Genomic DNA, 14,792 nt, shown 5'->3' with positions numbered 1-14,792 from the left:
AGGCATTTAAATTTATACACCGCGCAAGGCTTTACTTCGTTTAAGTAATTCAAGGTTCAAGGGGCTCTTTTGGGAGCCTATGTCCTGGCGATATATCATAAATCATGGATGCACAGACCGCGGCCCGACGGTCGAATACTGGTGGCCCGCCGACAGCAAAAATAATACTCTCGTACAATCGAAAAATGTTGAATTCTGTTCCAGAATAAAAAAAGTAATTACCTATACTTCTGGCGGCCGGCCCGCTATTAGTTCATGATTTACCTTAGTGGCCCCTAGTCTTAATAAGTCTGTGCATCCATGTCATAAACAATATTACGAAATTGGAAAGCCATCGAGTTTTTCTACCACTCCGATGGGTGCGCCTCATGAAGTATTTGGCACCAAAGCTCTTTGATGTTGTTTCTGTTAGCCCGAAGGTTTTTACAGCTTCACCTCAGCTAAATTCACGGATCGGAAGGGTCCGTGAACTTAAAAGTTAAGCAGGTCGTGGCGGAAAACCGCTCAAAGTCTCTTTCGAATAAATCGTCTTCAAGTGGTCATAATGAGATGGATTCAGACACCGCCGAGCACTTAGATCGCTGAGGCAAGCATTCCATAAAGTCAAGGAGCCCGAGAGGTGACGTCGGCTTAGAAAGAAACGAACCTCGATTCAGTCGGTTGCTGTTACCTGGCTAATATTAAAGCTTCGAAAAGCGTTAATTAAATGCGAGGCTTAATAAACAAGTTAATAACGGTTTCGAATTAAAGTTGTAAGGCTGTATCGATATCGATCGGCCTCCATTCGCGAATCCCGCACCGCACGTCAATTAGCGCCCGAGACTTTGATGAATACGGATTTACTCGACGCGCCCGACATAAAAGAGAAAATTGTGAAATAAAAATTAATATTTTCCATTTTGCGAGCGGCACGCCTGTGCGATGAAAATTTTAGGTATTAATAAAAATACTCCAGTATTCATATATTTTAATTGATGGGTTTTTAGCAGGAAAGCGGCTTAGGGTTTGGCAAGATAAGCTATTTAATAAAAGTTTTTGATAAGACTAACAAGCGTATCAAATTAGAAAATGACGATGAGCTGCAGTAATTTAATGGAAGATTCTTTTACCGTCTAAAATTTTTTGTTAGCCTTGCTCCAGGGGACGATGTCGTTAGAGTAATTTGACTAATAAGGACCGGCATTTAATTTCTGATTTTATACATGACGTAAGATTTGTATTTTCTTTTATAGTTGAAGGCTTTTTGCCGAGAGTTATTTTTAGTAACTAGGTTCAAGGGCTCCGTTGGTAGCCTTGGATTGGGCTGAATCGGTTCATTACAAAATATTATGTTTTTATAGTGAGCACAGACATAAATTATTACTTACTACATTTATTCAAAACATTAGCAAAGTAAATACATTCAGTGTTCAACCTTTGAGGTGGTAAAGCAGCTAACATCACAACTATATAGTGAAGAAATTATTTACGTAGGAGCAGACGACTGCTGGAGCCTTTTAGATCTGAAACGAAGACCACGGACAGGCAGGCGCAGCGTAAGGCGTCCAAACACACGTGGGCAGACGACCTGGTTGAAGACCTTGAAAGACAATGAAAGCCGCTTCCAACCGGTTTCATTTTGAAAATTCCTTTAACAAGCGGTAGAGATACTACGGCTAAATGTTGATACGATGCGATATAATGCATATAACACATTTGCAAACCTAGGCTCATCGATAAGAAGGTATCTACCCCTTCATATCTAAACTATATGAAGTACCAGCTTAAACACGTGTATTTTTTGTGTATTATTATTGTATCATTTAATCGTCAGTTTGTTGAGGTCTTTATAAAACCTTCCACTAAAATGATTACGAAGTTGGACGTCGCTCGGTACCACATAGAATGTCAATAGCGGCTCATTCTATCGATGGAATGTCATCAAACTAGCGAAAGGTAAAGGATTTCGCTACTTTGACAACCTTTTTTAGTTTATATATATTTCCGAACGCTGCCAGATTTTATTTTTACATGATTCTTACTTACTTATAAGATATTTTGTAGTGAATAAAAATTTAGGGCAATAATATTTACGATCGAACCGGCTGCGCTATCTGATAATATTTGATACATCGGTAATTAATTCCGACTTATATACAACGGTAATCGATATTGCGGTATATAGGTAGTCTGGAGTTGATCACGCTTAATGATAAAAGTTTATTTGTATATTTTTTTATATGCGATAACCGTCAGACATGTGTCGCAGATAACATATCAAACATGCAGACGTGTTATGCATTGAAGCATCAAAGAAAATTATTACAACAATCATTGCATCAATACTTTATGAAAAGGAAAAATTTTATTTTAAAAATTTTTTAGGGACGGAATTTTACTACTACCAAAGTGGCATTCGCAGGTTCTGCGGCTTCGAGGCTGCAGGGCCCAATAGACTCTTTTAAGCTCGGGGGTTCCCCAAGGGTCCTCGTTCGGACTGCTATATACAAATATTTTACAGGATTGGGAGGCCGCCCTGTTGAGTCGCTTTGCGGACGAGATAAGAGGGGACGTTGGATTAGGACTTGTCGATAATAACCGTTTAGTATTCCGACACAACACCGCCCAAGGATTGAACCACAACCGGGTCAGTTAGGCATTAAAATTACGTGAACTGAATAATAATATTTCGATTAAGTTTAACTAAATTTAGAACAAAATTGATTGAAAGATCAAATAAAAAAATTTTTCATGGACCATGCAATTTTTTTGCTTGTAAATATTTCATCACATTACATACGCGTGTTCAACTAGTTACATCTTTATTTTAGCGAGTACGTGGAAAAATTAAACTTAAAATAAACAAACAGTTTTTTTTTTGTTTAATCGTCTCTGCTCTGCTCAAGAGATAATTCTGTAAAGTTTTGAGTTATTTTAATAAAACCTTATTCGTGTGATCGCATAAAAAAGTTTTTGTGTTGTGTTTTGAAATTTTTATTCCGATTTTTATGCCTTTTTATACTGACACAATCCATCGCTCAAAAAAAAAGATTTTTTTTTTAATATCAATAAATAAAGTTTTCAGTTTTAAGAAACTAATTAATGGTTTTTCTTTTTTGGACAGTACAAAGTACGATAGCTGCTCTATTTAATTAAAAAAAACTATGGTATTAACAGTTTTATACTGGAACATGGTATTGTGATCAAAAACTAAGGTGAAATCGTCATTTAAAACTCTCGGGCATTAGGAAGGCAGGTAATTTTTTTTCCCTAGGTACACTGTTTATTACATTAGCCATGCGTACTTGTCAAAAGTTGAAATATCATTTGGCTCTGCCCAAACCATTTTGAAGGATGATTTCTGTCTCGAATGGTCGATGTGACATTATATTGATTGTTCGCGACCTTTTTTTGCCAGACTCAACTCATATCATCCCATATCTTCATCATTCCGCAACCACCGTATTCGCCTGATTTGGCTCCGTACGACTTCTGACTATTCAGCAAATTCCAAAAAGCCGATACGGGGACGCGATTTTTACACAATTCAGGAGATAAAAACTGAATCAAAGGTATTTCGTTTCGAAGACTGGAAAAAGCGTGTGGCTAAAGTGCATTTTATCGGACCAAAATTACTCTGACGAAGATGAAATTGATTTGTAAAAAAAATAAAGGATTCACATTTTATTAACAAATAGATCTTACTTTTTTATAACAGATATATATATATATATATATATATATATTTATGGGGTCATAACATAGGCATGGGATCTACAGACGTCATACCAGAACAAAAATGAGGTCATCTTCATTGATATAACTAAAACATTACATCAAACAGTTTCTCAATCCCATAGAACCGACATGAGCGTGGGCAAAACACTGTTGACAATCACACACACTGCATTGTGATAACATTATCCAATTGCTGCGGAAACTACATTGTTTTGCAATTGCTGGGAATCACAGACAACTTTACCACACTAATATTAGCATAGATCTATCTTTATTTACCTATATTAATTACAAGAGAAAGTTGATATCACATTCAAACTACATATGAAATATGTTACTAAATCTTATACATTATAGTCGTAGTATTAATCATCATTAGATCAAATTTACAGAATCAATTTTATCATAAAATAGCTTATTCTGTAAATAAATTATTTTTACATATTCAGGATTATTGGTTAAAAGTTTAAATGCATTAACATATAGCCTAAATATCAAACAAAAGCTTAAGAGCTTTTACACTCTCAAATATGTTACATTATTTATTTTTCATATAACTTTTTGCTGTGAGTCTGTAGACACAAACAAAAAAGGACAATAATTGATTTCAAAATGAATTAATCCAAATTTAAGTTTCTTTTTACTTATGTTAGTTATTATGAAATATTTTTGGAAACTTTTTAGGAAGGGTGTATCAAACATTATTTAAAAGCAAATGAAAGTATGCCTTTATGTCTATAACTATTCAACCAGTGTTTGTGAATAGACAATAAATAAGAAGTAACTAAAATATAGCTGGAAACAGTACAGAAGGTATTATCTAACTAAGAAATTCCAATGTGTGGCTATTAACACGGTTTCAATGCAGATGGCAATACTGCAATATGCAAAACCATAGAGCACAAAGCTTGTTGCTATGTGCCTAACTAATTATACAGTTTTGTTGGTTTAAACAATTAGTTACATTTTGGAGTTGTAACTACACATTTTACAAATTTGAAATGAAACCTTTTTCATAAATTTATTTAAAAAAAAACTGATAAGTCATGGGAAAATAAAAAAAAACTATTGACTCAAATTTTAGCTACCACTGGACACACACAGCTATAAATACATTTAGCTAAAGCAAAGATGATTTTCTAGAGTTATGGCGTCATTATTTATTTATTATAAATCAAAACAAGCAAAGTTAAAATAAAGCTATGTACATAATCATAATTGAGTTGTTGACCTACATGTCTTTCTTGATGCAGATTATTTTGATTGTTAAAAAATTGTCATTACTGTTAATTACGCTAGGCCCTTAAGGCCTGTATTGCAGAGATTGCAATTTCTTTTATTTGGTTTACAGCTCAGAATATACATTATTCTTACTTTTTGTCTAAATTATATAAGGAAATAAAAACTCATGTTATTACTTAAATATAGAGAACAAAACTCAAACTCTCTCTCTTTAAAACTTCTGCTTATTTAAAATTCAACTAACATTAAATTTAGCAAAGGCCAAAGAAACAGAGAATGAATTAAATTTGGTTTTTATCTCATTTCATTTTGTATGGTATTAATTGTCCACTTGAATAATCACAATATCACTAAATTAACAATATAAATACATTAATTAAAAAAAAAAATATGAAGAACCATTTCATAGAGATACCATTCACTCTTATATGCTACTTCAGAAACTCAGTTTATTTTGTTTAAAAAAAAAAAATCAATGTTTCTTGTTATTATTTCAATACATGTGCTGAAAACAGCTTGGGTTGATTGTGATAATGCTCTAGTATTGTCTTAAGTTAAAATAATGAGTACATAATTACAATTCTTTGTGATCAGAAAAGACATATTTCAGTCTTGTGGCTAGAAATTCAAGTGTACAGATGTCCATAAAGAATTTTTATTCTTTAATATTAATGTATTCTTTTCATGTAAAAGAAATAAAGAATACACAAGTCAGAGGGTTCATGATCTCCCAACAGTGAACAATGACTGTGACAACAAAAGGATGCAAAGTGAAAGTGGTGACCCACTGCCTTGAATAGCCACTTCTTATAAACAATTTTATTTTCACATACTATTCATGACAGTACAATGGAATTATGAAACTTCTTTCGTAATGCTGTCGTGATAATAATAGGTATTTTTTCTTTGAATAATCTATAATTATATATTAGCTATGAGTCATTTTAAAAAATATTCTTATATCAAAAATACTAAAATAAAAGAATTTAAATGTCATTTATTTTAGGACTAACATTCAAATTGTTACAAGCCAAAAATGGTTTATTATCACTACAATAGAATGAGGTTAAACAGCTTCAGTATTCAGTTACCGACTCCGATATAATTTTACGTCCTTGTCCTACTTATTTATTTGAATATATTTTATTAGATTTTTCTGTATTAATTACATAATATTAGCAGCTGGTTAATTTTAAAAGCGACTTGCAACACCGATATGTTTATTCATAAACAAGTTCAACGTAAAGTGAAGTTTTAGTTAATCTTATTTAATTTTAAATCTACAGCGTATGTGATACGAGGAAAAATATTTTTTTGGTATTATATGAATTAAACCTCACAGAAATAGGAGACCGAGTAATGTCGCGGCGAAAACATGGATAAATCGGAAAATTTTGACCGATAAATAAAATTAAGGTAACGACAGCGTGTGAAGCGAACAGCTGCTACGGGCTGTCGAGACCCGGCAGCGAACCGGCGCCTCGCTTCGCCACGCCACAGAAAACTCCCCATATAGTCAAATAGGTTAACACGACTAACAAATCCTTTTTCGCGAATTACATAAACAATTCTCACACGGAGACTCAAGTAATTAAATGTACTCACATAGAATCACCGGTATCATCCAACAACAAGCATCATATCAGCCCGGACAGGACTGTCACCGCATAAATAATAATCACAATTCAACACAGAACATTTTGAATGCCTTCTAACGAAATATTGCACGTATAGATTTATAACCATTGAAAACTCATAACAGATTGCACGAAAACACATACACTGCGGCCACGTAATATTTACACAGTTATTATCACAATATTAACTAAAAATCACCAAACTAACGAATATCACTTTACAACTCGTCCTTGCATTCACATAAATTGGCAGCCATCTTGCGCTCGTGCGAATTGGGGAAAATGTTGCCAGTGCATTTAGTTCTCCTTACACACTTCAAATTTTTATGCCATTACATTCTTACAATATTTACAAAAGATATATAACTTATAAGTTAGAATACTAATGTTACAAAAAACAAATAACTAGAAAATGAAAACCTTTTGATATGTATATTCTTTGAAATAAAAAAATTAAATGAAATTAATGTGATCGTATGTACTTTCTAAAAATTATCTTTTTATATTATAAATAATTTGATATGATAATTCATATGTATATGATATATACCTGTCATCGTAAAGTGACGACTTAACATTCTTTTTTATTTTGCGATACATTCAACATTTATATTAAATAGCTTCTACATTGGAATGTATCAATATGTTAATAAACAGACTGAAATTTAAATAATTGGTTAATCGCCAATTCTTAATGTCAGAATATTTAAAAATGCGCAAATATCGAAAGTTAGTATTTAATTTTAATTATTCTGGCTACACATGAAAGTTTGCAAAATTTTATAAACTTAACAAGGAACAACTTATGCCGTACAGTGTGTTTGCGACCTTTATATGGCAACCTTAACCTCAATGCTACCAAGCTTTTAAATATTATCAAGAGGTACATTACTAAATCGCTAGATGGCTGGTCAATTTTGACAAATGCCACAGATAATGTTAAATTCTCAGTTACCCATGCAATAAGTATAGCGAAATTATGTGAGCGAAACACAATTATTATATTTAATATATTTTATATTAAAAAAAAATTAAAATATGCAATATTATTAAATTAAAAGACTACATTTTTATTTAAATTCCTTAATAAAAAAATGGCAAAAGAACGTTTGTGTTCTACGAGTTAACACTAAAACATAGTAAATAATTTCATAGAAGAAAGTCCAAAGATTAGTAGCCCTTGAGATGTAATGCTTACCCGGGGCTCTCCTGATGTTAATTAAGTATACAATTTTATATAAATTTTCATACACATCAATACCTCGCTTTGCGTCAGTTCGTCTTGCGTTTTTTCGAAGCTGCGTTACTGCTTAGTTAAAACTAGTTTTCACTGTTCATTAGATTTTCGAGGTTGCGTTATTTTGGGTTCAAGTCCTTAACTATTTTAAAATTTCTTTTTCTCTAAAAGACGGCAGCACTTGTGTTTCTAATTGCGCCATGCCGTTAAAATTTGGGGATCCTTTTTCTTACTAAAAGCCAACGCAATTTTATACAGTTTTGTTTTCACTTTGTTTTGTTAATTTTACAGTTCAGTTTCAGCTACGTATTGTCTCGTGCTTTCAAAGAGGATAATAAATTTTTATAAATTTTTACTTGCTGTATCTGGTTACAAAAAAGGTAAATATTTTTACAATCTATTTATTGATAGATTTACATTTCTTTTTACATACACTTGTAATTTTTAGCTCAATCAGGAAAAAAGGCGCTACTGATAGAATTACCAAAAAAAAAACTAGCAGTTTGGAGGTAAAGTTAGATATTCTGCGACGATTTTATAAGGGAGAGAAGGTTGTGGGGATAGCGAAGGCTGTTGGTCTGGCTGCAACAACTGTCAGAACTAGTAGACTCCGACAACAGCCAAAATAAACTCACCAGATAGTTATTAATTTTGATTTGTTTTATATGACTTAAATAAGTTTTTATTTTAAATCTTAGAATAAGTTTCTTTGTTTTTTTACGTATATAATTATTTGCTCTTTGTATGTAATAAAATTAGATATTACTTTTGTCGTTTAAATGCTCACTTCCCTCAATTTTCTTTTTAAAAGTATTATTTTCTTAACCCTGGAACCTATCTTCGATCTTTACATGGTTTGGTACAGAAAATCTTAATTCACTTTGCGTCGTGTTTTTTTTGAACGTAACCACAACGCATACTGAGGTATTAGTGTACTCTTAAATTGACTTTAGTTATTCCCTCTCCATAGCGTAATAGAGATGCGATCTATTTTCATGTAATAATTTTTTTTTCTTACATTAGTGTACTTTTTAGTTTATCTATTATAATTACAATCAAGGAGTATATATATATATATATATATATATATATATATATATATATATATATATATATATATATGTATATATATTTATATATACATATGTATGTATATTATTTTGATATTTTATTTTGATGGAAATTCGAGCAAGCGGCTCGCGTGATCGTCAGTGATAACAGATGATCTTAAACACCCACCACAAGATAAGATAGATATTGTCGCCACAAAACTGTTTTGTGGTATCATTGTTGAAAATTTTAAGAAAATTTATTTTTCTTCTACATCACATGCGTAGTAACTTTCCCTTGGCACATTCTTTTGAGGGGATAATAAAATAAATAAAACACCATATTAGTTGATAGTAACTAGTTTATATTTTTTTTTCTTTTACAGAAATAACTTATAGACCACAGGTCTTACAATTATTAATAAGACTTACGTAAACAATTAACGTAATCGTAATAAAAAACTAGCGTTAATTATAATTTGAAAATGCATATTTCACTTATGAAGACATATTTTTGGTTTACATTTTTTATTTTCTTTTGTTGGTTAGGATGGCAAAAAGTGCCGATGTTAGATTATTATTTAAATCACATATGTATAAAAATTATCCATTAATACGACCTTCTAAAACGAAGGGGACACCATACTCATTTCTTCTTAAACTTAGATTTGTTAATCCATAATAAATCTAAGATAATAAGTACTGATTTGAGTTAATGTTATTGGATATACATTGGAATGGTATTATTCCGAAAAGGCAACATTCCAAAAGGCAATAGTTAAAAATGCATGTTTAAACATAAATGTCAAAAATTATGACTAGACGGACGATCACACACACTTGTTATGTTTATTTCCTTTGGAACTCAACGCACCGGTCACATTATGTTGATCCGTTTATAATTTTGCAATAATCACTTTATTAAAGTCGTTGATTTCCATGCAGGTTGGCATGTCGATGGGAACTCGAAGCCATTTTAGTGCACAACTTTGACAGATGTCAAAATGGCGGACGCGTCAAAAATGATTAGTCCCAAAAACGATAATCGAATTCGTTTTCCGTTTCAATCGAGGCATGTTCGAGTCGAATGGATCGTCAATCATTTTATAATCACTCCGGGATTCTTCTGGTACTCCACGGGCAGGAATATGTGCATGAGTTTCTCTATCTCGCGGCGACACAGTGGGCATCGTTCGCATCTGTAAATAAAACAAATGTCTTTGTTAAAGTCAAATGGTATTTGTTTAAGTATGACTGGTAGCAAATGCCTATCAGCCAGAGATTCCCAAACTGTGAGACATCAGCTTCCAGAGGTCTAAAAATCAACTCCTAACGAGCACATTTTGAAATTTAAACTTTTTAGATACTGTTGGTTTTATGCATATCAAGTTACTTGCTTTTTGATTTTGCTTCTCAATACTTATTTAATAACATCATTAATGCGCCAAAATTTGGAAAAATTAAAAATTAGTGACAGACACATTATAAATAAAAGAAATAAAACTAAACTCGTAACGTCTAAATTTCGCCTTCAAAAGTTAACAAATCCATCATGGGTCTAAGTGTATATGTATTAAAATTCCGAAAGATATCTTAAACCTTCCTAATCTAAGATTTAAAATTATATTAGTAAAAAAATCTTATGAATCTTATGAACGCTATATCAAGAACCTATGACTTATTTAAATGTGTGGAAGCTGGTTTGTTTAATCATTTACATTGTTGATATTATAATGTACACATTAAACATTGTTAAACTTCATTAAAAAAAGCAACTGAGTTTCTGGCCGGCTCTTCTCAACAGATCAGAGTTCTGAGCTGGTGGTAGCATACTACATATAATGTTAAACTAATTGATGATTTTAAAGTGCATGTGAACTCTAACTTGAATATAGATATTTTGAATATGAACATATATGAATAACACTTTAGTAGATAGTACCATTACTATACTTTAAAAAAAATCTTCTTTTTTTAACTAAGACCTCAATTTATATTATTTTTACATAAAATCTATTAGTTATTATTAATTACATTTTTATAAATTTCAATGTCAAATTATATGTGGTTTATGTAAATTAATTTTAAATTGTATTTCTTATTTTAACTAAAAAATGTATTGTGGTAATTTTTTTATACAAGTAATTATAAAATTTTCTTGTTCCAACTGCAATGAAGGATGTTTAGTGTTCATAAACAATTCTGTCAATTTCAATTCAATGTTAATTATAAATATCTCAGAATATTTATGAAACCATTGGACATCTGAACAATGTAGAAATTATTTATCAGTTTTTTGTTTTAGATATTTATTTATTAACTTCATTGTATTTTAAAAAAATGTATTAGCATCTATTATTTAACTGTAAGGGGGATCAAGTGTTCTGTGATGTAAAATTTTCATATTGAGACGCAGGAATTGTAATCAAGGTAACAGCTATTGAGTTTCTGGCCGGCTCTTTTAGGCAGTTCACATTCCGAGCCGGTGATGGCTTAATACTTACAATGTGCCTACTTATATTCTGAATTTTAATTTTCAAAAGTAAGTAATATTTTAGCAGGAGTACTATTGCTACACATAACTATATATATTTTTTTATGGTCCCCGCTATTGGGAGCCTCTCTTACCCCCATCTGGTTTGGGACAGGGACTTTTACTTACATTTATTTACTTTTTTCACATACATTTTTTTTATATTCTATCTCATCTTTCATAACATAACTATATTGTTTGAAGAATGAAGATAATTGAAGTAATGTAAAGATAGTAATATTTAAAACTGTGTGTGTTTGTGTGTATGTACCTGGGAGCGCACTGCTGACAGCAGACAACATGCCGGCACGGCAGCAGCAGGGTGTCTATGGCAGCGTCCATGCACACTCTGCAAGCCAGAGCCTCTCCTCCGCCGCCGCCGCTGCGAGACCGCGGTCGCGCCTCCTGTAACAGTCCACAATTCATTCACATTTGATTTATTCTAATATACATCTACGAATATGCTACTTGCCTACATTAGACATTAGAACAACAAAACTTTTTCAGAACATACTGTATATATATTATATTTATTCATATTCATTTTCCACTCTAAACACACTTATCCGAATGAAATTTGGCAGGGATTAGAATTAAATTTAGCTCCTGTTTAATAAAATAGGCTCATAGCTTACAATTTTTTTTGTGACCACATGCATATACTTTCTTATTGGAGAGTAAGAGGAAGTAATTTCCTCAATGCAGTGAATGCCACGGACCAGCAGTTTAGGTCAGCAAGCAGTTTAGATCATCCGCCCATAAGGTGCCCAGACGATCTCGTTAAGGTTAGAAGACGGTGGGTAAAGAACTCTTGCAACCGATAAGACCAAACCTTTGGGGGAGACAAAGAGGTCTTATGATTGAAATGATGATATACATTGACTGTGGACCTTGGACTGTATACCTGTAGTGTAGAAGCGCTTGTATCTTATTATGTTTCTGTATTTTTATTTTCTTGACTTTTTTTGCTGCTGTAATGGCATTTGCAGATTCTAAACTCTGCAGAGAGCAGAGAGTGCTTCTTCTGAGACCCTGTTTAAGGTAGTGAAAGTCAACCCACCCTGAGGAGTCATGGTCTGGGCCACCACATACTACTTTTTCATCAGATTCTGGAGGCTAGGTCTTAGATTGCTTTAGTGAACGCTCCGTGGAGTAACTAGGTTCAAGGGCGATCACTCGTTGATAATATCTTTTGTATTTCAATACAAGAGCACAAAAGAAAATTGAACTTCGATTTGGTCGGTCGGTATCGTCTGATTAATATTATATGTCTTCGGGAAGAGTTAATTGGGAGAAAAAGTAGAGGGAGAAACTTCAGCAAAGGTTTACCTCGTGGTTGCTCCCCGAGCGTCTGCGCGTGCGTGGCTCATGCGTGTGTGCGTGCGCGTGCGCGGCGCGACGTGCGCGATCGTGTACCTCGCGGCACGTGCGACGTATATCAAACACGTACCGCCGTCCCAGCGTCGACGAGTCGTTGAAGATCGACGCTATTGTCCCCTGCAATATGAAATGATTTATTACTTCTCTATTTAAATAGTACAATTTGTTTGAAACTGTCACAATGTAATTCAGTTTATTGATAATCATTATGCGCTGCTTCCGCAAAAAAATCACCAATCATTGCTTTCTTTATTGGTTTTACGTAATTGTCTTTATATAAATTTAATATGTACATTTAATTGCATCCATGATAAAAATAGGTCAAAATGTGCTTCTACGGCTGGAATGCAATTTTTCTTACATGTATTTTTTTTCTGTCAATATTTAAACCCACTATTGACCTATCACTTCAATTTCGATCGGGTCCGAGAAAAGAGACAGACAAAAACTTAACAAAAAAATATTTTTGGTACATATAGGGTATATATGTTCATATAAATGTATTAATATGCGGTTATTTTACAAACAGACACTCCAATTTTATTTATTTGTATTTATTGATTAGTGAAAATTGTGTAAAGCACACAATTTTCATTTTCATTCTATTATCTATTTAAAACGATCTATTATCAATAATATCACTAAGTTAAATTCTTGATTTAAACTAGATATGGCATCTATTTTTAGTAGCTTCTTGCAGAACATATAGGAGAATCACAAAAAAAGAAACATTTACCCAATCACAAAACCACACTTCCTCATGAATAAATCATCGAGGAGACCGGACTTTGATTTGCGCAGTATTTTTGTGTTCGAATTTTAATATTTACATATATTGTGGTTAACGGTCGTGTCGCCGGAAAGCGTCAACTTTGCATATAAATATACAGTATGATCAGTTATAATTGTAAGTTTAATGGTGATTAATATATAGCTTAGTTGTCAGCAAAAAGCTTTAAGGCTTTTTAAACGATTTACAATCAACCTGTATAAAGCTATCGCTCTAAAACTTCACTGGCAGTACAAAATAATTAATTTTAATTTATAGTAATACTAATTTTGGTAAATGCTTTATTATATCATTACGTTATTCAATATATCTTAAACCAATGACTTTTCTATATTGTACTATACATTATATTGTCAGTGTAAGACCAGTACATTCACCCCTTTAAAAACGCATTTGCACTTATAATGAATCATTCTGTATACGGTTCGTAGATAACTGACTATAAATATTCAATTGATATGACGAGGCCGACATCGACCGTGCCTCCGAAACATTTTTACTTTGAATGATAAACAACTTAGTTTTGAACAACTTTGTAAAGTTATATTTAATGACGACTTATTAACTTGAGCCGTTTGTGATAAAGATAAAGATAAAAATGTGATACAACAAAACTAGAAATTAAGAAAATGTAAAATGAAAAGAGGATGAAAGAATGGTAAAACAGAGCAAAAGGGAAAGAAAGCAGAATTGTGGTATAAAAGAACAGAATGAAAGATTATGTGAAGAATGAAAGAGAAGAGAATGAAAATAAAATAATTAAGTGAATAAATTAAATGCTAATAAAGTCCCTATCCCACCATAAATAGGGGTGCGAGAGGCCCCCAATAGCGGGGGTCATAAAAAAAAAGCTTGAGCCGTTTATTGTTCTACGTTTATCAGTAAGTTAATAACAGCCTAATCAAGTTTAAATGATACATTATTGATATTCTTCAGTTAATGTTTTAAAGTAGTTTGTATTATGGAAATTGTTTTATCATACTTCAACTACTTTTATAACGATTGCATTATCATATTAGCTGCTTGCTTAGTGCTTAGTTTCCGTTGAAGTTAATGCTGTTAGCCTAGAGGCTTTTATAGCTTAATTGGAACTGTTAACGGAGCAACATATCAGCCGATAGAAGCCTAATTACTATGTCGTCCGTACCTAGTGGGAGGTCAACGCACGCTGTGTCTAAAGGCTAGTGGTTGCAACCACCACACGAGC

General features: G+C 32.5%; 2 protein-coding genes across 2 annotated transcripts in view; both read right to left on the bottom strand.

Moving 5' to 3' along the window:
• The window catches only part of px (plexus), a 207,535-nt gene extending 200,704 nt beyond the window's left edge, over positions 1-6,831 (bottom strand). Inside the window, exon 1 of the mRNA XM_068768780.1 lies at positions 6,565-6,831. Within this exon, the coding sequence (XP_068624881.1) occupies positions 6,565-6,583 (19 nt within the window). The 5' untranslated portion in view covers positions 6,584-6,831. The remainder of the gene's footprint in view (positions 1-6,564) is intronic.
• A 2,447-nt stretch (positions 6,832-9,278) lies between these two features.
• dnr1 (defense repressor 1) overlaps positions 9,279-14,792 on the bottom strand; it is a 65,819-nt gene continuing 60,305 nt past the window's right edge. Inside the window, exons 4-6 of the mRNA XM_068768797.1 lie at positions 12,745-12,912; positions 11,687-11,820; positions 9,279-10,081 (exon numbers count right to left, since the gene is read on the bottom strand). Coding sequence (XP_068624898.1) covers positions 9,982-10,081; positions 11,687-11,820; positions 12,745-12,912 — 402 coding nt within the window. The 3' untranslated portion in view covers positions 9,279-9,981. The remainder of the gene's footprint in view (positions 10,082-11,686; positions 11,821-12,744; positions 12,913-14,792) is intronic.

This window comes from Battus philenor, unplaced genomic scaffold (genome assembly GCF_028537555.1).
Source record: "Battus philenor isolate CCGP_79_NKW_IND1 unplaced genomic scaffold, ilBatPhil1.0.hap1 SCAF_27, whole genome shotgun sequence".
In the NCBI taxonomy this organism is placed as follows: domain Eukaryota; kingdom Metazoa; phylum Arthropoda; class Insecta; order Lepidoptera; family Papilionidae; genus Battus; species Battus philenor.
This window is presented reverse-complemented; position numbering and strand designations above follow the sequence as displayed.